Source organism: Delphinapterus leucas, chromosome 10 (assembly GCF_059928025.1).
Source record: "Delphinapterus leucas isolate spDelLeu-1000000601 "Yukka" chromosome 10, BTC_Dleu_Yukka2, whole genome shotgun sequence".
NCBI classification, from domain to species: Eukaryota; Metazoa; Chordata; class Mammalia; order Artiodactyla; family Monodontidae; genus Delphinapterus; species Delphinapterus leucas.
In genome coordinates this window covers 48,181,988-48,208,533 of record NC_143138.1, presented here as the reverse complement: position 1 = coordinate 48,208,533, position 26,546 = coordinate 48,181,988, and the positions used below count along the sequence as shown (strand labels likewise).

At 39.2% G+C, this 26,546-nt stretch overlaps 1 protein-coding gene across 1 annotated transcript in view; it reads left to right on the top strand.

The window, feature by feature from the left end:
* NEK10 (NIMA related kinase 10) overlaps positions 1-26,546 on the top strand; it is a 308,999-nt gene that overhangs the window by 14,926 nt on the left and 267,527 nt on the right. Inside the window, exons 3-6 of the mRNA XM_089918950.1 lie at positions 2,545-2,668; positions 3,083-3,143; positions 17,107-17,237; positions 19,892-19,990. Of these exons, the coding sequence (XP_089775076.1) occupies positions 2,595-2,668; positions 3,083-3,143; positions 17,107-17,237; positions 19,892-19,990 (365 nt within the window). The 5' untranslated portion in view covers positions 2,545-2,594. The remainder of the gene's footprint in view (positions 1-2,544; positions 2,669-3,082; positions 3,144-17,106; positions 17,238-19,891; positions 19,991-26,546) is intronic.

Sequence of the window (26,546 nt, the reverse complement as noted above, 5' to 3'; positions counted from 1 at the left end):
TTTTTATCCTAAAGGCAATTGCCTATTTCTTCTGATTCTGGTGAATTTGTTTACTGTTAAATTAAGTGAAACATTTCCAGAGAGTTATCTATTTTCACTCTTCCAGCTCACAGAGTAGAAGCTAATCTTAAACTGATAAAACTATTAGAGGATTATTTCCTGTTCACACACTGGGTCAATAAAATTACAGAGATTAAACAAGGGAATAAGACAGAGTGTTTAGTAGGGTTTTATTGTGGGAGATATCATCTAGCATCAGAAGCCTGTGAGCTTTTCCACACATTTTCATGTACTAATCACTGTGACTGTCACGTCCCTGTTTCTAAAATGGTCTGGAGCTATGGTTTGAGCAGAATTTGAAGCTGACAGGCCAGTGTGTCTATGTGGAATTTTCCCTCTGTTCTTCAGGGAAAAGTAAAGTTAGATTATATTTATTTTGACTGGATTTCCATTTATTTTAGAACTTTTGGGGCATTTTAATATCTATATATGAAAAGCACTTGGATCTCTTGCTTTTGAAAAATTATGTACAGATCATCCATTCTTCCTCTTTTCCTCCCTACTCCTCCCTTTGTTCCTTCCTTTTTTCTTTCTTTCCTTTAAACAGATGCTAAATCATCTCTCTATCTGAATATCTCACAAAACATAGTTTAAAGTTCCTAAGTGGGTTTTTCTTTGCTTGTAGTAGAATCCTATATCTGGGATATCCTCTTTTATCTTTAGTAGTTTTCTGTCTGAGATTGGACATAGTAAGCATTCAATAAATATTTCTTGAAGGAATGAAGCCATGGTGCTAGGTCCTGGGCACAATCCTAAAATATTGATATTGTGCTTTTCTTGGTGTGCATCTGTGATGAGAGCCTTGCTTTTCAGCTTTTAGTTCCAGCTCAACTATTTGTCACAAGTATGACAACAATATTGGGAAAATAGTTTTTAAATCCTTAGATAAACTGTGTTTGTTCATTTCGCAAAATTAAATTTCACTAGATTCTGTTGCAGTAAAATACCCATTGGCACATTTCTTTTGCCTCTAAATACCTCTGAAACACTTGGATTTTGACCATCAATTTCATAATACATTGAGGCATGGAATTGTAGGACAATAATGCATGATTTTTCATGCCTGAAAAACACTCTGAAGTCAAGCAGTAGCATTGAAGCGCAACTGGAAAATTTTACATCCAGTCAAGAATTAAACCAATAGTACATTTAATTTTGTATTTGCTATGTAATTGAAAGTATGAGTATCTTCAACTTTCTTTTTGTTTCTATTCTAAAACAATTTAGTCAGAAATTGATTAAGGAAAGGGTAAACAAATAAATTGTTCTCCATTAGTGAACTCATAATAACCTTTTGAGCAGGAGTGGGAAATAGTATTAAAATTTATCCTAGGAAGGGTGACCAACCATAATGACTACAAAGCCTAATTCAGAAGACTGAGATGCCTATTGGGTTGTGTTCCCAGGCTGGCAGCCTCACTGTCTGGATTGTTAAAAAACAAAATTCAACTGAGTACATTTTAAAGATCTTATTGGCTTTATTCAGTGAGTCATGAATGGGCAGCATTCAATCTAGCAGATGGAAAGGAGCTCTGAGGAACTGTACAAATGCAAGACTTTTCTAGGCAGAAGAGGGCAGGAATGAGGAAGTTATTCTTCATTAGGAGTTAGGCAAAAAACGGATAGGTTATTGCAAGGTTACTTTTCCTAAAGAGGATAGAGGGTTTTATCAGGCAGCTTGCCTAACTAGTGCTGATCAGGAGATTCCTGATTGGCTAGTTTAAGTTCCCATTTCTGGGAGAGACAAAACTGTAATTAAGTTAAGTTTAGTGACCCAGAGATTAGCATAAACAACTCCATTGTCTAAAACAATGCGCCCATTGTCTTATTTTTAACAGGATGTTTGAGTGAGTCCAGGGGCTGTGCAAGACTGACCCAGTTCTTGCAGAAGAGGTTATGACTAGAGTTGACTCACATGGGGATTCAGCTTAAAAACTTTAGGAATTCTGGAAACCCAAGGACATTTTGTGTGTTGCCCTTGACACTGTAATGCTTATTTGCAAGTGGGTGGAGCTTCCTCTGGGATTTTTAGGGGCATGACCACGATGAGAGAGGAACTCCCCGAAGTAGCAGCGTACTCTACTGTTAAGGAAACTTGCCAAGAAAGACAAGTAAGATGGCATAAAAGTGTCAGTTGGACTTCAGGTATTTGCTTATGTATATTTTGGAAACCCCAAATTGGGGCACTTTTCCTGACAAGCAGATCAATACTTGTTGGGGTAATGGGTCAGAATATTTGAAATCAAGAATGACTCAGAAAATATAGGCTAAAGTACTACTATAATTATAAGCTATGCCCTAAATGTATCCAAAGGCCTTTGAATGATAAACAGTAAATGTTATTATTCATATTAGCATTTATATTGCTATATTACAAATAAATGTTAGTTTGTGCATATTTAAATAAATGTTATAAGTGAATTTTGCCTGCATTAATTGAGAATATGTTGGAGCACATAACCCAACTAAAGTTTTTCCTTCTAGTTTACTTTGAAAGGAATGTGATGTTAATTCTGGGGCATTGATGTTTTACAATGCCTGATCAAGACAAAAAAGTGAAGACCACAGAAAAATCAACCGATAAAAAACAACAAGGAATCATCACCAGGTAACTCCCTTCTGAGTCTTTGCTAATTATTAACTCAGGCAGTGGCCAGCAACCAGATTTAATGGCTTTTTGAGAAATAGAGTAGATCCTTGACAACTGCTGCTCTGGGGTACAGTGTTTACTGAAATGTTTGTGCATTTCTAGAGTTCTGCAGAAACGTTTAGCATGTATGTGTTTCAGTCTATAAAAGCAGGCCTCCAAGTAGCAGTGTTCCATGTTACTAGTGGGTAACATGACTAGTTCACCTGGAGTCTTCTGTTGGTTGACACTGTGTTATTCTTTTTTTTATTTTTAACATCTTTATTGGAGTATAATTGCTTTACAATGTCATGTTAGTTTCTGCTGTATAACAAAGTGAATCAGCTATATGTATACACATATCCCCATATCCCCTTGTGTTATTCTTTCTCCTAGGGACTATTCAGATCTTAAAAGACTTCTGTGCCTTTTGAACGTTCAGTCAAGCAAACAACAGGTAGTGTTTTCAAAGAATGTGCGTCTATTAACGACAGAGAAATCACATGTTTCCAAAGGGATCCATTTAACATCATGTGAACGATAAGTCTATTTTTCTTTGTTCTTTCTTATGTTTTGTCTTTCTTCTAGCTGTTTCTTTCATACCTGATTCAGGTTCAGGATGCAAGACTCTGTATCCACAGCCTTTTCATTCTTTTGCTCTCATGCCTGGGGCCCGCTTTATCCTCTGTTCAGTGCCATGTGTCCTAATCAGCAAAAGCATTTCAGTATAGAAACAGCTCTCTTCTTTTGAATGCCCAATGTTTGACACTGCAGAGCTCTAGGGAAGTTGATTTCTCCAAAACACTGTTCATCACCTTTCCCTTCGTCTCTGCTTCCCCACTCAGGCTGCCCACTTGCTACAGCACCACTTTTGATGCTTGCTGCAAATTATATCTCACCAAAAACAGGGGAAAGGAAGGAGTGAGTTTTGGCTATTTTTACAATAGCATTTTAATTTTTTTTAATAGACAGAGAAAGAATGGTACTGCTGCTTGAATTTATCTCTAAATGTTTCTTTTTGGTTTAGCTTCTGTCAGACTTTAGAGAGTCAAGAGATTAGAGGCTATCCATGGAGGTTTAGGGAATAACACAGAAACGCTAATAATAATGAAGACAGCTTATTTAGCACAGTAAATTAGTAAATGGCAGGGATGGGATTTGAACCCCGGGAGCCAGACTCCAAAGTCAACTGTGGTATACTTGTTAAGTAAATTTGTTTATGAGCTCATGTGGTAATACAGCCCTACTGGCTTTTGTTATATCTACTAAACTTACCAGAGAACTACAGCATTTACAACATTTTTTTTAATTGAAGTATAGTTGATTTACAATATTATATTAGTTTCAGTGGTACAACATAATGATTAAATCTTTTTAAGATTATACTCCATTTATAGTTATTGTAAAATATTGACTATGTTCCCTGTGCTGTACAATATATCCTTGTAGCTTATTTATTTTATGCATAGTAGTTTGTCCCTCTTAATCCCCTACCCCTATATCACCCCTCCTCACTTCCCTTTCCCCTCTGGTAACCACTAGTTTATTCTCTGTGAGTCTGTTTCTGTTTTGTTATACATATTCGTTTGTTTATTTTTTAGATTCCGCATATAAGTGATAACATACAGGATTTGTCTTTCTCTGATTTATTTCACTAAGGTTAATAATTTCTAGGTCCAACCATATTGTTGCAAATGGCAATATTTCATTCTCTTTTATAGCTGAGTGAATTCCATTGTGTGTGTGTGTGTGATATATATGTGTGATATGTATATCATCTACATAAATCTGTTGATGGGCATTTAGGTTGCTTCCATATTATGGCTATTGTAAATAATACTGCTATGAACATTAGGGTGCACGTAACTTTTCAAATTAGTGTTTTTGTTTTCCTTGGATATATACCCAGGAGTGGAATTACTGGATCATATGGTAGTTCTACCTTTAGTTTTTTGAGGAACCTCCATACTGTTTTCCATAGTGGCTGTACCAGTTTACATTCCCACCAGCAGTGTTCCCTTTTCTCCACATCCTTGCCAACGTTTGTTACTTGTTGTCTTTGTGATGAGAGCCATTCTGATGGGTGTGAGGTGATATCTCATTGTGGTTTTGATTTGCATTTCCCTGATGATTAGCAAGGTTGAGCATCTTTTCATGTCCCTGTTGGCCATCTGTATGTCTTCTTTGCAAAAATGTCTATTCAGGTCTTCTGCCCATTTTTTAATCAGATTGTTTGTTTTTTTGATATTGAGTTGTATTAGCTATTTATATATTTTAGATATTAACCCCTTACTGGTCATCATCATTTGTGAATATTTTCTCCCATTCAGTAGGTTGTCTTTTCATTATGTTGATGGTTTCTTTGCTATACAAAAGCTTTTAAGTTTAATTATATCCCATTTGTTTAGTTTTGCTTTTGTTTCCTTTGCTTTAGGAGACAGAACCAAAAAAATATTGCTACAGGTTATGTCAAGGAATGTTTTCTTCTAGGAGTTTTATGGTTTCCAGTCTTACATTTGGGTCTTTGATCCATTTTGAGTTTGTTTTTGTATATAGTGTGAGAAAATGTTCTAATTTCATTCTTTTACATGTACCTGTTCAGTTTTCCCAGCACCACTTATTGAAGAGACTGTCTTTTCCCCATTGTATATTCTTGCCTCCTTTGTCATAGATTAATTGACCATAAGTTTGTGGGTTCTTTTCTGGGCTCTTGATCTATGTGTCTTTTTTGGTGCCAATACCATACTGTTTTGATCACTTGTAGCTTTGTAGTACAGTTTGAAGTCAAGGAGTTTGATCCCTCCAGCTTTGTTCTTTTTTCTCAAGATTGCTTTGGCTATCCAGGGTCTTTTGTGGTTCCATAAAAATTTTAGGATTATTTGTTCTAGCTCTGTGAAAAATATCATAGGTGTTTTGATAGGGATTCCATTAACTCTGTAGATTGCTTGGGTAGTATGGACATTTTAATGATATTAATTCTTACAGTCCACAAACACAGGATATCTTTCCATTTCTTTGTGGTGTCTTCAATTTCCTTCATCAGTGTCATATAGTTGTTGTTGTTTTTTTAACATCTTTATTAGAGTATAATTTCTTTACAATGGTGTGTCAGTCTCTGCTCCATAACAAAGTGAATCAGCCATACACATACATATGTCCCCACATCTCCCCCCTCCCGCATCTCCCCCACTCCCACCCTCCCCATCCCACCCCTCCAGGTGGTCACAAAGCACCGAGCTGATCTCCCTGTGCTATGCGGCTGCTTCCCACCAGCTATCTATTTTACGTTTGGTAGTGTATATATGTCCATGCCACTCTCTCACTTTGTCCCAGCTTACCCTTCCCCCTCCCCGTGTCAATGTCGTATAGTTTTTAGAGTATAAGTCTTTTACCTCCTCAGTTAAGTTTATTTCTATGTATTTTATTCTTTTGGATGCAATTATAAATGGGATTGTTTTCTTGCTTTCTCTTTCTGATAGTTCATTATTAGTGTATGGAAAAGCAACTTTTTTTGTATATTAATCTTGTATCTTGCAACTTTACTGAGTTCATTTATTAGTTCTAATAGTTTTTGGTTGGAGACTATAGGGTTTTATGTATATAGTATCATGTTTTCTGAAACTACTGACAGTTTTACTTCTTCCCTTCCAATTGGGATGCCTTTTATTTCTTTTTCTTGTTTGATTGCTGTGGCTAGAACTTCTAATACTGTGTTAAATGCATGTGAGGAGAGTGGACATCTTTGTCTTGTTTGTGATTTTAGAGGAAAAGCTTTCAGCTTTTCACCATTGAGTATGATGTTAGGTGTGGATTTGTCATATATGATCCTTATTATGTTGAGATATGTTCCCTATACCAACTTTGATAAGAGTTTTTATCATGAATGGATGTTGAATTTTGTCAGATGCTTTCTCTGAGTCTATTGAGGTGATCATGTGATTTTTATCCGTCCTTTTGTTAATGGTGTGTATCACATTAGTTTATTTGTATATATCCTTGTGACCCTGGAATAAATCCCAGTTGATCATGGTGTATGACCCTTTTATGTATTATTGAATTTGGTTTGCTAGTGTTTTGTTGAGAATTTTTGCATTTATGTTCATCAGAAATATTGGCCTGTAAGTTTCTTTTTTTGTAGTGTCTCTGTCTGGTTTTGGAATCAGAATAATGATGGCCTTGTAAAATGAATTTGGGAGTGTTCCCTCCTCTTCAGTCTTTGGTAGTAGATTGAAAAGGATAGGCATTAGCTCTTCTTCGAAAGTTTGGTAGAATTCCCTCGTGAACCTGTTTTGTCCTGGACTTTTGTTGGCAGAGAATTGTTTAAACTACTAATTCAATTTCACTACTAGTGTTCTGTATGTTCAGGTTGTCAATTTCCTCCTCATTGGTCTTAGAAGATTGTATATTTCTAGAAATATATCCATTTCTTCTAGGTTTTCCAATTTGTTTGCATAGAACTGAAGTATTCTCTTTAGATTTTTTGTATCTCTTTGATATTGGTTGTTATTTCTCCTCTTTCACTTCTTATTTTGTTTATTTGAATCCTCTCTCTTTTTTTCTTGATGAGTCTGGCTAAAGGCTTATCAATTTTGTCTTTTCAAAAAAAAAAGCAGCATTGGATTCATTGATGTTTTCTATTGTTTTTTGGTCACTATTTTATTTATTTTCTCTCTGATCTTTATTATTTCCTTCCTTCTGCTGACTTTGGGCCTTGTTTCTTCTTCTTTTTCTAATTCCTATAGATGAATGATTAGGTAGTTTATCTGGGTTTTTCTTGTTTCTTGAGATAGGCCTGTATCACTATAAACTTCCCTCTTCAAACTGCTTTTGCTGTATCCTATATAGATTTTAGAAAATTGTGTTTTATTTTCATTTGTCTCAAGGTATTTTCTAATTTCCTCTGATTTTTTTTTTTTTTTTTTTTGCAGTATGCAGGCCTCTCACTGTTGTGGCCTCTCCCGTTGCGGAGCACAGGCTCCGGACACGCAGGCTCAGTGGCCATGGCTCATAGGCCTAGCTGCTCCACGTCATGTGGGATCTTCCCGGACCGAGGCACGAACCCACGTCCCCTGCATCGGCAGGTGGACTCTCAACCACTGCGCCACCAGGGAAGCCCTGATTTTTTTTTTTTTTTAGTGACCCATTGATTTTTTTTAGTAACATGTTGTTTACTCTCCAGTGTTCGTTTTTCTATTTTTATTCCTGTAATTGATATCTAGTTTCAAACCATTGTGGTTAGAAAAAATGCTTGATATAATTTCTATCCTCTTCAATTCGTTGAGACTTGTTTTGTGGCTTAGCATGTGATCTATCCTGGAGAATGTCCCATGTGTAGTTGAAAATAACATATATTCTACTGTTTTTGGATGAAATGTCCTTTATATATCTATTAAGTCCACCTGATCTAATGTGTGATTAAGACCACTGTTTCCTTATTGATTTTCTCTCTGGATGATCTGTCCATTGATGTAAGTGGGGTGTTAAAGTCCCCACTGTACAGTAATACAGTCCCTTACTGTTACTGTTAACTTCTCCTTTTATGTCTGTTAGTATTTGCTTTATATATTTATGTGCATCTATAATAGGTACATATGTGTTAATGAATTTTTATCCGTTTCTTGTATTGATCCCTTTATCATAATGCTCTTCTTTGTCTTTTGTTGTAGACTTCGTTTTAAAGTCTACTCTGTCTGATATGAGTGTTGCTACACCAGCTTTCTTGTCGTTTCAATTTGCATGAAATATTTTTTTCCATCCCTTCACTTTCAGTCTGTTGGTGTCTGTAGCTCTGACGTGCATTTCTTCATTAAGCAGCATATAGATGGGTCTTGGTTTTTTATCCTGTCAGCCACCATATGTCTTTTGGTTGGGGCACTTAATCCATTGACTTTTAAAGTGATTATTGATAGGTGTGTACTTATTGCCATTTTATTCATTGTTTGCTGGTTGTTTTGGTAGTTCTTCTCTGTTCTTCTTTTTGTTTCTTTCCCTATAGTTTGATGATTTTCTTTAGTAGTATATTTGTGTTACTTTCTCTCTTGTTTTTGTGTACCTATTGTAGGTTTTTGATTTGTGGTTACCATGGGGTTTATATATATGTTGACTTATAACTATATCTACTTGTTTTAAACTGATAATTATTTAAGTTGAAACATATTCTAAAAGATCTACATTTTTTACTCCCCTCCCCCATGTTATGTCTTTTTGATGTCATCTTCATGTTTATCCCTTAACAGTTTGTTGTAGTTATAGTTGATTATACAACTTTTTTCAAATCTTTCTACTAGCTTATTTAAGTGGTTGATCCACAGCCTATACCATATATTTGCCTTTACTAGTGGAATTTTTTTCTTTCCTCTAAATTCTTACTTCTTGTTGTAGCCTTTTCTTTGCCACTTAAAGAAGACCCTTTAACGCTTCTTGTAGGGTCATTTTAGTACTGATGAACTCTGTTAATTTTTGCTTGTCTGAAAAGCTCTTTATCTCTCCTTCAATCATGAATAATAACCTTGCTGGTTAGAGTATCCTAGGTTTTAGATTTTTCTACTTTCAGCTCTTTAAATATATCTGCCACTCCCTCCTGGCCTGCAAAGTTTCTGCAGAAAAATCAGCTGATAGCCTTATGGGAGTTCCCTTGTATGTGACTGTATTTTTCTCTTGCTGCCTTTTGAATTCTCTCTTTCTCTTGAACTTTTGTCATTTTAATTATGATATACCTTGGTGTGGGTCTCTTTGGGTTCATCTTGTTTGGGACCCTCTGTGCTTCTCATACCTGAATATCTGTTCTTTCGAAAGGTTTGGGAAGTTTTCAGCCAGAATTTTATCAAATACATTTTTGACCCCTGTCTCTCACTCGTCTCCTGGAATCTCTATAATGAGGATGTTAGTATGCTTGATGTTTGTCCTAGAGGTCCCTTATTCAGTTGTCACTTTTTAAATTTGCTTTACTTTTTGCTGTTCTGATTGAGTGGTTTCTATTATTCTATCTTCCAGATCACTTATACATTCCTGTGTATTGTCTAGTCTGTGGTTTATTACTTGTATTGTGTTTTTCATTTCAGGTATTGTAGTCTTCAGCTCTGACTGGTTCTGTTTTATATTTTCTAGTTTTTTTGTTAAAATACTCACTGTGTTCATCTATTCTTTACCCATGTTCAGTTAGCATTCTCATTAATAATGCTTTGAACTCTTTACCTGGTAAAAATTATTTATCTCTGTTTCATTAGTTGTGTTTTTTTCAGGTTTTTTTTTCTTCTTCTTTCATTTGGAACAAATTCTTCTGTCTTCTTATTTTGCTTAACTTTCTCTGTCTCTGTGCAATTACGTGAAACAGTTACCTAATCCGGTCTTGAAGTCATGTCCTTGTGTGGGAGCATACCTATGCAGTCTGTGTGTGCCCAGTGACTTTGGTGGGAGAGCTGGATCTGACGTGAGCCCGAGGTCATGTCTTCCCCCAGAGTGTGCTGGCAGCTCTCACTATGGTTGGAGGTGGGGCTGAAGACAGAGGGGATAGAGCCAGAGCCAGGTGTGAACCAGGGCTTCTCCTGTACTTAGTGGCCATCGCTGCTCTATCAGGGGCAAGGTGGGGCCCGAGTTGCTGGAGCAGAAGCCCTGAGGGTTGGGTCTAAGTTAGACCCACAGCCTCTGTGAAAGCCAGTAAAGGCCACCCTCACTCTGTTTGGATGCTGTGCTGGGTCCAAGCTGGCTCTGTCCCCCTCCAAGTGTGAACCCTCCTCAGCTATGGCGGCCTTCACTCTAGTGGGGGACTGTGCTGGATCTAGAGGGGCCAGAGCAGGCATGCAGCATGGGCTGGGGTGTGTGCTGGGGTGGTCGCGGGAAACCAGCCGGAGCCACAGGCAGTTTCAGTCTGCTTCCTCTGCCTTGTTCCCATGAGTAATCAAGCGTGTGAATGCTCTTCATGGGCAGAGTCTTGGTTTCTTACAGCCCTCCTGTAAGTCCCACTGGTTTTCGAATCAGCTAAGGGGACTCATCTTTCCAGTGTCGGCCCCCAGGTCTGGTGTTCCCAATATGTGGTTCGAACCCCTCACTCCCTAGGGAGGATCTCTGAACCCGTGATATTATCCTCCTCTTCTGTGTCTCCTCCCAGGGGCACAGGTCGACCCCATCACTTCTTCTCCAGTTGAGGCACAGAGAAGTTAAATGGCTTTCTCGAGATCATACAGCCAACTAATGGTAGGTACAGATCTAACCAAATACTCCATCTTTGCAATGTGTGCCTCTAACCACTGAGATGTCTTTTAAATGACTTGGGAAGTTAAATTCAAAAAATAGCTGGATAAGCATTGATTTGAAGAAAACATGGCCTTAAAATATTTTTCTCCTTCTTCTCTGTTTTTAAGCCTATAACCCCAGGAACTCTTTTCTTCTCATCTGCCTATTTCAGCATCACTTACTCTTTGTCCGTCTCCACACGGCTAAAACGGTCTTCCTGGCCCACTGCTCACTGGTAGTCATGAGTGGGTGCCACACATCAAGTTCACTGCTTCTTAGTAAAGGAAGCACAGTGACTCAGCATACAGATTTGGTTGTATCAATAGTTTCCATTCTTTCTCACTGTACATCCTAAGATGTAACCAGAATGTCAGATATTTCTACTTTTTGCTTTTTCTCAAATTTGTCCTTCTCGCAAGTTTCTTTTCTATAAAATCTTACCTATTTCCAGGGCCAAGATCTAATGATAGCACCTCCATAAAAAAGCTTTCCTTTATCTTCCATTCCAGAAATGATCCCTTTCTTCCCAAAGTACCTTCTTTCAACATTATAGCATTATTTTTTTCTGTGCTTTGGAAAGACTTGTCTACATTTCTAATTTCCTGAGAGAGTATACGTTTCCAGCTTTGACTTTTGCTTCCAGTTCACCGTATCCTCTATTCGGTGAGCTCTTGATCAGTTTTCACCAAATTGAATTGTAACTTAAAAATTAGATGACCTCATGGATACGTATAACCACCTGGCTAGTGTAAAAGAGACACCAGTGGTGGGTTTGGGCTCTGCTTGTCCAGTTTTGAAGTCCATGATCACTGGATCTGTTGTGCCTTCTCTCAACACCACTCCCTTGCTAACACCTGGCAGACTTAAAGTAAGTTTAAGAGTTTTGCCACCTTTAACCAATTTTAGAATTTGCAATCTGTTGTCTGAAAAGTTCACATGGCATATCTTTTTGTAAAATATTTCATACGTTCAAAAATGCATGTTTGCAATGCTTGAATTATTCAGAAAGTGCATAGTTCTAAGAAAAAAATGAAAATAACTGCTCATTTATATAAATGTCTTGAGGGTGACAAAATTCATTCTTAATTCTGTTTATAAAACTTTCATGCATTTATGATTTTGAAATAATAAATGTTATTCTAAACACCCTGTTCTCCTTTCTGTAAAATAATGCGGAGACATTTATAGGAGAAGAAAGATATTGGAGAGGATAAATCAAGAATTTGTTTATATCTTGATTGCTCCAGAAAGAGTGTAAGGTGGCTTATGAAAATATGTAAAGTACTCAGATTATCATAAAAGAAAAGCAAGGTTTGGGAACAAAGTAGACTCAGAGTCCAGAGGAAATGACCATCAAAATATGCAAGTTGGCCACACGTTAGGCTCTAAGATTTTTAGCAGTCAGTTTGAAAAGGGAAGCCTGGGGATTAAGGCCCACTCACCTGAATTTCTGTTCTAACAAGAACTGACCTGTCACTTGCAAATGAACCAAGATGGCTAATTAAGCAGTTGCAGAGGGAAGTGTACTTTGTGGGTTTGGGCAGAGTATTACAAGAACTGCATGTCCTTCATCTGAATTTCTAATGAGCCAAGCCCTTCCCCATTGTTGCGTCTGTTCCCGTGTTCTACTTTCGCCCTCATCCCGTTTGCTCTGTGAGTCTCTGCGTACCTTGCTTCACCATCTTAGAGACTGCTGTTCTGAGGACAGTTCTGTTGTCACAGAAATGGGGACAGAGACACACTGAGGCAGAGGAGCCCTTTCATCGTAAGCAGGGTAAGAATAATCATAATCCAGTAAAACCAAATACTTCAAGAAAAAGAATTGCCCCAGGGTTGTTGAAGCAAAGTAAAATCATAAAGTTGGTTGGAGGTTTCACCAGAGATTTTCACAAGTCTTGAAATAATTTGCCTTGAGCTGGAATTAAATTTTTTTCCTACATTTAAAACCATAGGGAGCTGAGAAATTGGTTTGCAATTAGGAAAAAAAACAGATGAAAGAAAGATAGAAAAATAATTCATTACAGGCCCATTACTTGCCTTGAAATAAAAGAGGTCTTGATAGATGCTGTGGAAAGAAAAAGTCTAAGGCACTGTTGTGCTCTGAGACACCAGGACTAGGAACGGCAGTTATGGTTTCCACGGCCAGTGGACACTTGAATCCTGTAGGAGAGGCATGGGCAGTGGCTGGGCAGATTCTGAGGAGGATGAGGAGGCCACTTTTAGCTCAAGTCACAGGAAAGGACATGGTTCTTGGGAAATGGGCTGGCTGTCCTCTGGTGGAATTGATGGGAAAGACATTCTGGGTGAAGCGAGTAAAATAATCAAATATCTGAAGGAAAGAAAATAACATGCACTGAAGCAAAATGGTGACTAGACATTTCTGTTGAAAGTAGTGATAAATAAAGCTGTAAGAAACTGTGCAATGTCTGAAGGCCTATCTACAAATTTTGTATCTATCACATAAGCAACAGAGAAGGTTGAAATTTCCAGGCAGAAGTGACATGATCAAATTTTTAGGAAGGTCCTTCACTTGAATCTCTAGTCTCTTTCCTTTCCACTCATGCTACTCAAGCTGCTCAGAGACCTGCCACTTTCTAGAGCACATGTAGTTTCTCTCTACCTTCCAGCCTGTGCAAAAATCTGCCTGGAATACTCTGGAATATTCCAGGCATCCTGGTCCGGGACCCACCCTATCTCTCTTTTACTTTCTACCACAACAAACCCTTGTTCACTCATTTTGCTGTGTGTTCTACTGCTAGATGACCCCCGACCCCCCCATTGGGCTGTAAACTTTTTGAGAAGGAAGAGGCTGTGGCTGTCCTCACTATATACCCAGTGTCTCACACATCTGGCAAGTGATGTGTCTGCAACACACGCGCTGAGCGAATGAACTTGTCTGGAGATGAATCAGTTTAGCAAAGAGACTGGGGATGAAGTGAACTTCCCATTCCACAGTAGGTAAAGTAGGTATCCCATTCCCATTGGATCTGTGAGAGGTGCTAAGAACAGAAAGACAGACAGATGTGATGCTGCCCTCAGGGTGGCCAAATTCAGGGGGAAAGGCTGATGTGTCATGCAGACGTAGTATGGGATTGTGATAAGTGCTGTAAGAGAGATTGGCACAGTAATGCCACTGGGGAGGCAGTGACTGGCTCCACCAGGGAGGCTGGGGCAGGCGATCTCCAGGAGCTGTGTGTGCTGAGCCCTGAAAAGTGGTCAGCAGCTGTGTCCGCAGCATGCTCCTGGGCAGGAGTGGATGCATGCTTACACTGCATGCTTTCTGGGATGGGTGACCAGTTTAATGCACCTACAACTTGGGGAGTTGTTTTTATTCACCCCAATTTTTTGTTTATTTATTTTATGTGGACTTACAGTCAAATCTAACATTGTAAAAGGAGATGACGCTGGGCTGAAAGACAGGGAAAGAACACAGGGGGACAGATTTTCATCTCAGCCTGAAGGAAAACTTGGGCAAGAGTAGGACTCTGAAAAGCAAATGGGCTGACTCAAGATAGTGTTTCTCATCATTGACGATACATCAGAGATGCTGGAGGATTGAGAGTGTTGGAGAGGAAGGGCGATTGCCTGGATTTGAATCCCAGCTGTGCCCCTTGTGAACTATGGGCCCTAAGTCACTTAGCCCTCTGTGCCTTAGTCCTCTCATCATAAAATGGTATTTACCTCATACGGTCGTTATGAGGATTAAATAGATTTAAACCTGCAAAACACTTAGAACAGTGCCTGGCATGTGGTAACTACCACACAAGTGTTATCTGTGTTGATGGTGATGATGACAATCATGATGGCGATCGTGATGATCATCATTATGATTATGGTGGTGATGATGGTGATGATGATTGCGGGCTGGATCCTATGCCTTCCGAGGAAGTTTTACAATCTGAGAGTCTATAAGTCTGTCATTTGTAGGAAGGGACACACTTTTAAATTATCTATATGAATTTGTGTTATGCTGAAAATTCAGATTTTGAGTTGCCCAAAATAACCCATCGGATGTAGTGTATCTTAACAGAACTAATGGCTTAACATGACAGAAGTCTGTAAGGGGCTGCTCACCTGGCCTCTTCACTCTGGATACCCCGACTGTGGCTATTTCAGATGGTGAGATTTCACTGGACCTACTTATGTGGTAGATAAAGGATTCACAAAGAGCCTAAGGGACTGGGGAGCCAAGAGAAAAGGCTCTAAGCTTTGAACTGGGTTTCAAACTCACGTTACTTTTATCTGAAGAAGGCTGGTTGCTTATTGATTCTCCTGTTAAGTTCCTGGTCTTTGCAACTATAGATGTCAAGTCTTTCTCATCCACTGCGTGTGCATGAGTGGATTCCCAACACCAGCTGCCCGTGCTGCTGCCGAAGGGAATGGCTGCAAGCTGCTGCCGCTTTCTGCCCTCTCCCTGGAGTGCACTGGGCTTGTTCTCTCTGTGCTGGCTACCTTCTCTTTGGCAGTCACTATTCTGGCAGTTGTGGTGACGGCAAGGGGGTTTGAGAGCCCTTGGGCCTGGAAAACCTATTTCTTGTTTTCTGCGTCATTCCACGTCCTGAGTAACACAGGACGGTCTACTCATTGCTGTGACTTCATGTCTAGCATCATTTGCGTTATCACATCTAATCATCTAATTTGGAAGGTCAAATCTCATTTATTTAGCAAATTCATCTGTGCAATGAGAATAATTTGGGGGATTAAAAGAGTATAAAGCATTGAGAACTATGCCTGGCACATAGCAAGTGCTTTATAAATTCTAAGTCATTTAGTTTTCATAATAACTTTGAACTACATAGAATTATTATGATTTTCGTTGTAATGATGTGGAAACTGATGTACAGAGAGATTAAGTAACTTTCAAGATCATGCAGTTGTCTAAGAGTAGATTTCAACCCAGGGCATCTGGCCTAGAGTTCGTTCTCTTAACCACTGAGCATTGTGTTGTCTTGTGGTGGCTGTGGATTGGCCCACTGAACTGAGATAGAAATGTAGTTTTACAGGATATAAGATTTATTATTAATATTTTGAGAATTCAGCTATGGGTGGCATATGATGAAGAAGGGTTTGCTTCCTATTAAAGAACGCCCTTATTAGAATGTATCTATTAGCTGACTGCCTTGTGGGAAGTCCAGCATATTCTCTTTAGATGAGGAAACCATGTCTTTATGCAGACTTCTATCAAATGCTTTGATGAAATAGGACAACAAGCACAGCATATTGTAGCATTATTTGATAATTATATAGGACAGAATGATTTACTGAAAATAAAAGTTTATTTTGTTATACTATGCTTTCCGTACCTCATCTGTAAAATCTTAGCTAATTATAGAACATTCCTCATTTGTACTTTGGAAAGAATAAGGTATTTGTTTGCACTTCGTTCAACTTTGCTGTGGTACAAGAAACAATTCTCAGGGTTATCCCAATTATAGGTAAATGTTGGTAAGTGACACTACTTGAATACTGATAACATCACAGTTTACTATATAAATAATTACCAGTTAATATTGTAAATGGGGGCATGCTCAAATTGTTTTAGTTAATGTATCTAAAATATATTTTCATAACTTTTATAAACATGATTGAGGAATCAGGATATTCAGACTGATTAAAAGTGATAGAATCTCTTTACCTTTATAACTCTTACAGTTGGCAAGCAGTGTACGTGACGGGTAAGGATGAAGAATGAGTGAAGATGACTCATTCTCACTTTGGGGCTCCACTCTAGGCCAGAGAGTTTCTAGCTGTATCTGTCAGCTCTCTGTTCTGATTGCACGTTTGAATCGCCCAAGAAGCTGCAAAAGCGCCTAATGCCCAGGCCTCCCCCAGGTCTGGATCCCCAGGACTGTGTAAGGTACTAGGGATACAACATTGAACAGCGATAGGCAAGCTCCTGCTTGTGTCGAGCTGACAGTATAACCAAGGAGACTGAAAATACATAAATAACTGTAAGATATCAGGTGGTGTTACAAGCTATGAAGAAAAAGCAGCATAAGATAGAGAGAGTAAATGTTTAAGTCAAGGATGTCTAAATCTTGGAAAACTCCTACATTTGACATAGCTAACTTGTTAATTGTTGGCTCGGGGAAACACTCATTCCCTTCACTGTCGCCTCTGCTTTTGTGACTGTCTTTATCCTGTGCTGAATTGTCATCCTCAAGTCCTCTGTGCCTTTATTTCTGTAGCTTCCAGCCATTAACTTCGATAGTGCCAGAAGCAGCATGACGAAGTCTGAGCCTGCCATCAGGGTGGGTGGACACAGAGCTCGAGGTCAGTGGCACGAGTCCACAGAAGCCATTGAACTTGAAAATTTTAGGTAAGAAATCCAGTACGTCCCTTACCTTCAGCAGCCTGGGCCGCTAATTAGCCCAAAGATTTATTTAAGTTTGTCACAGGAGCTAAAATTTAAAACCCATTTTAAAATTTATCGTGGGGATTCTTAGTTTAATCATTTTAGTTAGTGCTTAACCTGTTCCCATAAGTACTGTGTGAATAGCAGGCTGAATGGCTGCAGGTGAAAGTGATGTGGGAGTTTCAGGATACCTTCTTGACATACATTTAGTGTTTGCTCCATGAAGAAATGGCTCAGGCTGTTGACCTGACGAGGCTGATAACAAGCTTTGTCTTTAGCTTTTGGCTGGTGCATATCTTGCCAGCTGTGAGGAGGCATAAAGAAGCACCTGCTGTGAGCAGATGTGATGGCTGAAGGCTGTGGTTGTCAAGGCCATGAGGCTTTCAGTTGAAGCATCACCCTCCCCTTTCACAATGAAAGTGTCAGCCCCTGTTTTGCTCTCCTGTTGCCATGGAGACCTCTTAGAAGCTGCACATTGTCGTGGGCCACCCTCCTTCCAGGAGCTGGTTCTCCCTATTTTACAGTTTGTTAAGGTCATTTGGCACTAAGTGTCATGTAAATAATGAATGACATGAAGTATCAATATATATATTCTATGGCCATCATCAAAAAATCTACAAACAATAAATGGTGGAGAGGGTGTGGAGAAAAGGGAACCCTCTTGCACTGTTGGTGGGAATGTAAATTGATACAGCCACTATGGAGAACAGTATGGAGGTTCCTTAAAAACTAAAAATAGAACTACCATGCGACCCAGCAATCCCACTACTGGGCATACACCCTGAGAAAACCATAATTCAAAAAGAGTCATGTACCAAAATATTCATTGCAGCTCTATTTACAATAGCCAGGACATGGAAGCAACCTAAGTGTCCATCAACAGATGAATAGATAAAGAAGATGTGGCACATATATACAATGGAATATTACTCAGCCATAAAAAGAAATGAAATTGAGTTATTTGTTGTGAGGTGGATAGACCTAGAGTCTGTCATACAGAGTGAAGTAAGTCAGAAAGAGAAAAACAAATACCGTATATGCTAACACATATATATGGAATCTAAAAAAAAATGGTCATGAAACCTAGGGGCAAGATGGGAATAAAGACGCAGACCTACTAGAGAATGGACTTGAGGATATGGGGAAGGGGAAGGGGAAGCTGGGACAAAGTGAGAGAGTGGCATCGACATATATACACTACCAAATGTAAAATAGATAGCTAGTGGGAAGCAGCCGCATAGCACAGGGAGATCAGCTCGGTGCTTTGTGACCACCTAGAGGGGTGGGATAGGGAGCGTGGGAGGGAAGGAGACACAAGAGGGAAGAGATATGGGGACATATGTATATGTATAACTGATTGGCTTTGTTATAAAGCAGAAACTAACACACCATTGTAAAGCAATTATAATCCAATAAAGATGTTAAAAAATTTAAAAATATATATATATAAATAAATATTCTAGAATGATAATTTATTTATTTGGCCTAGGTTTTGTTTCCCTGTTATTTTATGACAATGACTTTAATAGTCCACAAACATCACATGATGTTACATGAGTTAACATTTTTAAAATGCATGTTTAGTGAGGAACACAAAATTCTTTAAAAATTGTTACATATTCAGTCTGCCCATGTCCATGTACTAAGAAATGACAGCCCTGGCTAACTTAGGGACACAAGTCAGTCCCATGACACCTGAAAGACTGTGAAGGCAGAACAGAACAAATGGCAATAATAAGGATACAAAACCTGCCTCTGAGGTGGTGCATCCATGTAATTCCAGCGTATTTCTCCTAGATCTTAAAATTGGTCTATTTTCTTTTTCTTTTTAATTTATCTGTATTTGTTACAACTTTTAAAGCAGAATGTGACTTGAGCACTACGTCTCCATTCACAAATCTTGCTCCGAGTCACTTTTCAAACAGCTTTACAACATACCTAGATAGGCTTAAATTGGTCTATTTTAATGGGCACAAAAATATTGTATTGTATATTCCATAGTGATATGACCCTTTTGTGCATTACCTCTTATCCTTTCCCAGTTTTAAAGTGGAATGCTTTGGGATATTTTTAACCTCTCTGATGGCTGTAATATCAGGAAAGAAAAAACTGAAGCTAGAATATCTCACAACTTTGTTGTACACACACCCACACCCACAATCCACAACCACAGTTGAAGTGGTGTTGACCACAAGGAAATATGCATGGCGTCCAGTGGTGTTAACAACTAGAGCGGCCATGAGCCACTGTGGGTAGTAAAGTAAAGGGAGGGATTCTTGTCTGCCTGTTTCATGGCTGTCTAGATCATGTGCCCAATCATTCTTTCTCTCCATATGCCCTTTTCTTCCCTCACACCAGTTTTAGCTCTTAAATGTTTATAGGGAGTAATTTAGTTAATGTGGTAAAATGAAATATATATGCTATAATCTTTATTATTAACTTTATAATTGAATTTCTACTTCCTGTTTTAACAACTGATACTTGCTTTGGTGATATATTGAATCCCCAAAATCCCTCAATATCTTCATGCATACAGGTGATCTTTCTCTTCATTGGTAATTTTGAGGCAGCCTAAATAATTTTTACTATAAAATGCTTTTCTGTTTGTTTCATCTCAGTATAAACTACAAGAATGAGAGAAATTTCAGCACACATCCCCAGCATAAACTATTTCAGGAGATTTTTACAGCCTTGGTGAAAAATAGACTCATATGCAGGTAAGATTGTCCCAGGAAAGAAAAAGACATTTGCCCAAGAATGGCATATTTTATATATCTTATTTCTAGCATATGGTTTGAAGCAGTTTACAAGACTGAACATAGCATGCTCAAAGGGCAAAACAGAGCAAAGACCATTTCGAAGGAGGTGAATGAATAGGCATTGCAGATGACCTCATTTAGATCACTCTGGTTAGGCCTGAATTTAGCTGAATTTTATGATAGACAGGCAAAATGAGATTTTCCTCTCTGTTCTGGGTTGCTTGCAGTGAGAGCTATGCTACTGCCAGACTTTGGGAGCAGACTTTGTTGGGAGAAGGAGGTTCCCAACATCCTTCATGGTCGGACATGGCCTTATACTCTTCCCAGGAGGCCCAGACTCTCTCCGCACAAGCACTGGCTGAAAAGTCCATGAAGAACCTTGAATCTTCTCCATCACTTTGGGGCTTGATTGAGATATCTGAATTCTGTTCCAGTGAGATGGGAAAAATTACCCTTATTCTGGAAAATAGGAAATATCTTAATAATTTAATGCCTGGCCGAAATAAAACTCTGACTTGGTCCAGTGCTGTAGGTGACTGTAAGTAGAAAAGCATCCCTAAATACAATCTAAGTGGTGGTCTAATGATTTGATCTTTTGGATGGGTTATTTAGTATTGCATATTTATGTACTGGACAGTGACTGCCAAGTACATTGGTTTAGTTTAAAACAATCCAATGTTGGGACTGCATCTGTCATGCCTTTTTACTTGGTTTAAGCAGAAGATTATTAGACTTGCTCAGATGATACAAGAAGCCTAGAATCTTTACCAAGGTTATGTAATTTGGTCACAGCTCAGCTCTTGACAGTATACTCAAAGATTGTTAAAAGATTAATGACCTTTGCAAAGGACCTGAGGTTGTCCTAGACTGTTTCTTCTTGAGCTTGATGAGAGTAGAGCAATGGTTAGTAGCAGAGTAATTATGCCTGAAATGGTATTGGAAAATGAAGTTCTTTAATTTGTTTTGAAGACAGCTATCATAGACTCCTCAGTGGATGTCCAGTAGGCCATTTGTCAGGTTGGTACTTTGGGTGAAGGCAGAAGATTTCCTATATTAAGGATGTAGAGACCTTACTGTGTCTCTGCACTGAAGGCACTGGGTGCAGGAATTGTTAGGGAAAACAGCAGGGTAAGGGTTGGCATCCAGCCGTTGAAAGAGATCTTAACAATTCTGAAGTCAAGAGATCTCTTGTCAGGACCTTTTCAGATTCTTAGTGATTAATGAGGCATCTTAGACTGGATGGAGTTACGGGCTTGCAACATGATCGGTCCCTGGAAATCTTTAAACCAGGAAGCGATGATTATAAATGTCTTTGCTTTCATAGTAGGAGAAGGAATTTAGCAATGTTGAACATTAAGAGCATCCTTTTATGTCATCCTTTCACTGCTGAGAGGTTGTTTTGTTCAGTTCTATTCTAAAAGCAGGGTTGGGTAAAAGATGGATTAAGTACAAAGGTCTTCCATTGTTTCTCACCCCAGATAACCTCGTTTGTTTGGTCAGAACTACCTTTTTTTGTTTCTTTACCCTCTAGCTTTAGACTAATAGAAGAATTACATCTCAGGGCCTTTCCTGGTATGGCTTCCTATCCCCTTTCTTTATGAGCATCAGATTTGATGTTGCCTGGAAGGCTTGGATTCAATTCAATAAACAAATTATTGATTATCACTATGTGCAAGGAAGAGAGGGAGCACGTGGTGGAGAAGGAAGAGAGGGTGAAAATACAAAGATGAGTAGGACATGTGGTCCCTTTCTTCCTAGGGACTCACTCTGATCAGCCAGTTACCCAGCATCTCAATACAAAGAAAATGTAATAAATATAAACTGTATTAATACAACCAAGGGATGGATGAGATTGCAGGGGTGGGGGTGTGGTCTTTGGTCCAATTCTGGTTATAGATAAGTTTGGGCATATTCTGGATGTTATGCTGTTCAAGTTTACCCTGAGAATATGGCTGACTGGGAATTTAGTCTCATCTACTTATGCCCAATTGACATTCTTCTTGTTGTCCCTCTTCTATTTCACTTTCCCCAACTGCAGTCTCCCCTAGACCACACTTCTGGATACCCCCTTTTCCGGGTTTTTTCCCTAAGGTTGACCTGTGATTGAGCCTTTATTCTCAGAAATAAAATTACCAAGCAGCATCTGAAATGAGACAAGAATTGTTAACCCAGAGTCAGATAAGGCAAGATCTCACAGTAGATCTCAAAGGGCAAGCACTGAACCTGAGGTTACTCTGGGTTACACATGGCAATGAATCTTGATGAGTGGCAGGGTATGGAAATGAATTTCCATCTTCTAACTTTTCTTTCTGCCCTAAGATCATTTGTCCACAGTAGAGTCTGCCATTAGAAAATACACCCACTTCTTTTTCATCTCATTTGCCTGTGCAGGAAAGCACAAAGGGTTATGAGGTTATGTAGGGAAGTAAAAATTGTTACAAAGCTGACACATTTCCCAGTTAACTGTCTACTATACAGTCGGCCTCTACTCCAGTATCTCTTTTGTGTAACTGTTCCTCTGAGGCCCCTGTCGGTCCATTCCCTGCTGATTGCCAGCTGATGTGAAGATTCTGTAATATAATACAAATAAAACATAATCTAATTTGTGAAACAAACTAGGGAATCTGGCTAAAGATGTAGAATTCCATGAAGTTACTGAAAGTGATGGTGCTGAACTGGTGGGATCTGACAGATGAGGCCCTGCCAGAATCAGACAGCTTGACAATTGTAGAAGTTACAAGGAAGGTGACAGGATGGAACTTAAGAAAAGCATGTTTTGAATAGCAAAGAATAGGAGAGGGCATTAGGAAAAATTGGTGGATCTTTCTAATATATTTGCAGAAATGAACCTCTTTTATGCTGCAAAAGTGAAAAGTAAATTCGAGGAAATTGGATCATGTTATATGACTTTGTCAGAAAACATATGCCAAAAAGTGTCAGCAGAACCCATTCTTGCTTTGTTCTAGTCATTAGGGCAGAGTTGCATTATAAGTTAAATGTAAGATAAAATATATCTAAGTTTCATAGTTTTTTGTTTGTTTGTTTTTGGGTTTTTTTGCGGTACACGGGCCTCTCACTGTTGTAGCCTCTCCCGTTGCGGAGCACAGGCTCCGGACGTGCAGTCTCAGCAGCCATGGCTCACGGGCCTAGCCGCTCCACAGCATGTGGGATCTTCCTGGACCGGGGCACGAACCCGTGTCCCCTGCATCGGCAGGCGGACTCTCAACCACTGCGCCACCAGGGAAGCCCCCCTTATTGCTTTTAATCATTTTTCTTTGTCTTTAATTTTTGTCAATTTGATTACTCTGTGTCTGTGTCTCAGCATGATTCTCCTTGGGTTTATGCTACCTGGGATTCTCTGCGCTTCCTGGACTTGGGTGGCTATTTCCCATGTTAGGGAAGTTTTCGACTATAATCTCTTCAAATATTTTCTCAGGCCCTTCCTCTCTCTCTTCTCCTTCTGGGACCCCTATAATGCAAATGTTGTTGTATTTAATGTTGTCCCAGAGGATTCTTAGGCTGTCTTCATTTCTTTTCATTCTTTTTTCTTTATTCTGTTCCACAGCAGTGAATTCCACCATTCTGTCTTCCAGGTCACTTATTCATTCTTCTGCCTCAGTTATTCTGCTATTGATTCCTTCTACTGTATTTTTCATTTCAGTTATTGTATTGTTCATCTCTGTTTGTTTGTTCTTTAATTCTTCTAGGTGTTTGTTCTTTAATTCTTCTAGGTGTTTGTTAAACACTTCTTGCATCTTCTTGATCTTTGCCTCCATTCTTTTTCCGAGGTCCTGGATCATCTTCAGTTTCATTATTCTGAATTCTTTTTCTGGAAGGTTGTCTATCTCCACTTCGTTTAGTTGTTTTTCTGGGGTTTTATCTTGTTCCTTCATCTGCTACATAGTCCTCTGCCTTTTCATTTGGTCTGTCTTTCTGTGAATGTGGTTTTCATTCCACAGGCTGCAGGATTGTAGTTTTTCTTGCTTCTGCTCTCTGCCCTCTGGTGGATGAGGCTATCTAAGAGGCTTGTGGAAGCTTCCTGATGGGAGGGACTGGTGGTGGGTACAGCTGGGTGTTGCTCTGGTGGGCAGAGCTCAGTAGAACTTTAATCCACTTGTCTGCTGTTGTGTGGGGCTGAGTTCCCTCCCTATTGGTTGTTTGGCCTGAAGCAACCCATCACTGGAGGCTACAGGGTCTTTGGTGGGGCTAATGGTGGACTCTGGGAGGGCTCATGCCAAGGAGTGCTTCCCAAAACTTCTGCTGCCAGTGTCCTTGTCCCCACATTGAGGCACAGCCACCCCCCACCTCTGCAGAAGACCCTCCAACACTAGCAGGTAGGTCTGGTTCAGTCTCCTATGGGGTCACTCCTCCTTCCCCCTGGGTCCTGATGTGCACACTACTTTGTGTGTGCCCTCCAAGAGTGGAATTTCTGTTTCCTCTGGACCTATCAAAGTCCTGCAATCAAATCTGGCCAGCCTTCAAAGTCTGATTCTCTGGGAATTCCTCCTCCCGTTTCCAGACCCCGAGGTTGGGAAGCCTGATGTGGAGCTCAGAACCTTCACTCCACTGGGTAGGCTTCTGTGGTATAATTGTTCTCCAGTTTGTGAGTCACCCACCCAGTGGTTATGGGATATGATTTTATTGTGATTATGCCCCTCCTACCACCTCACTGGGGCTTCTCCTTTGTCTTTGGATGTGGGATATCTTTTTTGGTTAGTTCCAGTGTCTTCCTGTTGATGATTGTTCAGCAGTTACTTGTGATTCTGGTGCTCTTGCAAGAGGGAGTTAGCACACGTCCTTCTACTCTGCCATCTTGAACAAATCTCCTCAACTGTATGTGCTTTTATGCAGAGTAGAATCCTTTAGAATCTTGTCTTTTTGTCTCCCTTTTGTTCTAAGTTTCACAACGTTAAATGTAGAAAGGAAGAAAATAAGCTTGTAGGCCTCAAGCTGATTCCTAACTTGGAGGAAATATCTAGCTCTTGCATGTTAATTTCTCCTAAAATGTTATTTAGAGTTTATCCCAAACTTAAATTGTGTATACACGCACACTATATGTATATATGCACACACAAAAGTGTCATCCAATTAGAGCTGGAATGGACCTTGAAGACAAAATCCATTCCACCTCATTTGAGAGATCCAGTAGCTGAGGGGCTGAGGCACAACCTTGACTGGTACTATGTTCTCCTCTGCCTTGCTGATTCTCTGGTTCTTTATTAGCCAAAGTATTGGGTTTGCCAAAAAGTGCCTTTGGTTTTTAAGAAAAAATAAAAGACATTTTTCATTTTCACCAAGAACTTTATTGAACAATGTATTCACCCTTTTGTTCCACTGGCCAGTTTTCAGGCAACTTCATAATTCCTTCTTCCCAAAACTTTTTATCTTTTTGAACAAAGAACTGTTCCAAGTGCCTTTTACAGCCTTCCAGGGAATTGAAATTTTTTTCCATTAACAGAATTTTGTAAAGACTAAAATAAATGGAAATCTGTAGGTGCAATGTCCTGTGAATATGGCGGTTGAATCAGAACTTCCCAGCCAAGCTGTAACAGTTTTTGCCAGGTCATCAAAGAAATATGTGGCCTTGCGTTATCCTGATGGAAGATTGTGCATTTTCTGTTGACTAATTCTGGATGCTTTTCATTGAGTGCTGCTTTCAATTGGCCTAATTGGGAGCAGTACTTGTTGGAATTAATTGTTTGGTTTTCCGGAAGGAGCTCATAATAGAGGACTCCCTTCCAATCCCACCATACACACAACATCACCTTCTTTGGATGAAGACCAGCCTTTGGTGTGGTTGGTGGTGGTTCATTTTGCTTGCCCCACGATCTCTTCCATTCCACATTATTGTACAGTACCCACTTTTCATCACCCATCACAATTTGTTTAAAAAACGGAATTTTTTTCATTACTTCTAAGTAGGGAATTGCATGTGGAAATACAGTCAAGAAGGTTTTTTTTGCTTAACTTATGGGGAACCCAAACATCAAAGTGATGAACATAACCAAGCTGGTGCAAATGATTTTCAATGCTTAATTTGGATATTTTGAGTATCTCCCATGTGGTAAAATGTTGATTGTTCTCAGTTAATATCTCGATTTGATTGCTATCAACTTCAGCTGGTCTGCTCAGCCGTGGAGCATCGTCCAACAACAAATCGGCAGCACGAGAGTTCGCAACCACTTTTGACACGTCCGATCAGTCACAGCACCTTCTGTATACACTGCACAAATCTTCTTTTGCGTTTCAGTTGTGTTTTTACCTTTCTTGAAATAATAAAGCATAATATGCCGAAAATGTTGCTTTTTTTCTTCCATCTTCAATATTAAAATGGCTACACAAAAATTCACCAATTTTGATGTCTTTTTTCAAATGCATGCTGATATGACAGCTGTCACATACAATCTAACAAAATTGTTTCGAATGAAGTTGAAGAAAACTAAGTGCTACTAGAGCCATCTTATGGAAAAAAACTGAACAAACCTTTTGGCCAACCCAATATGTTTAAAATTGG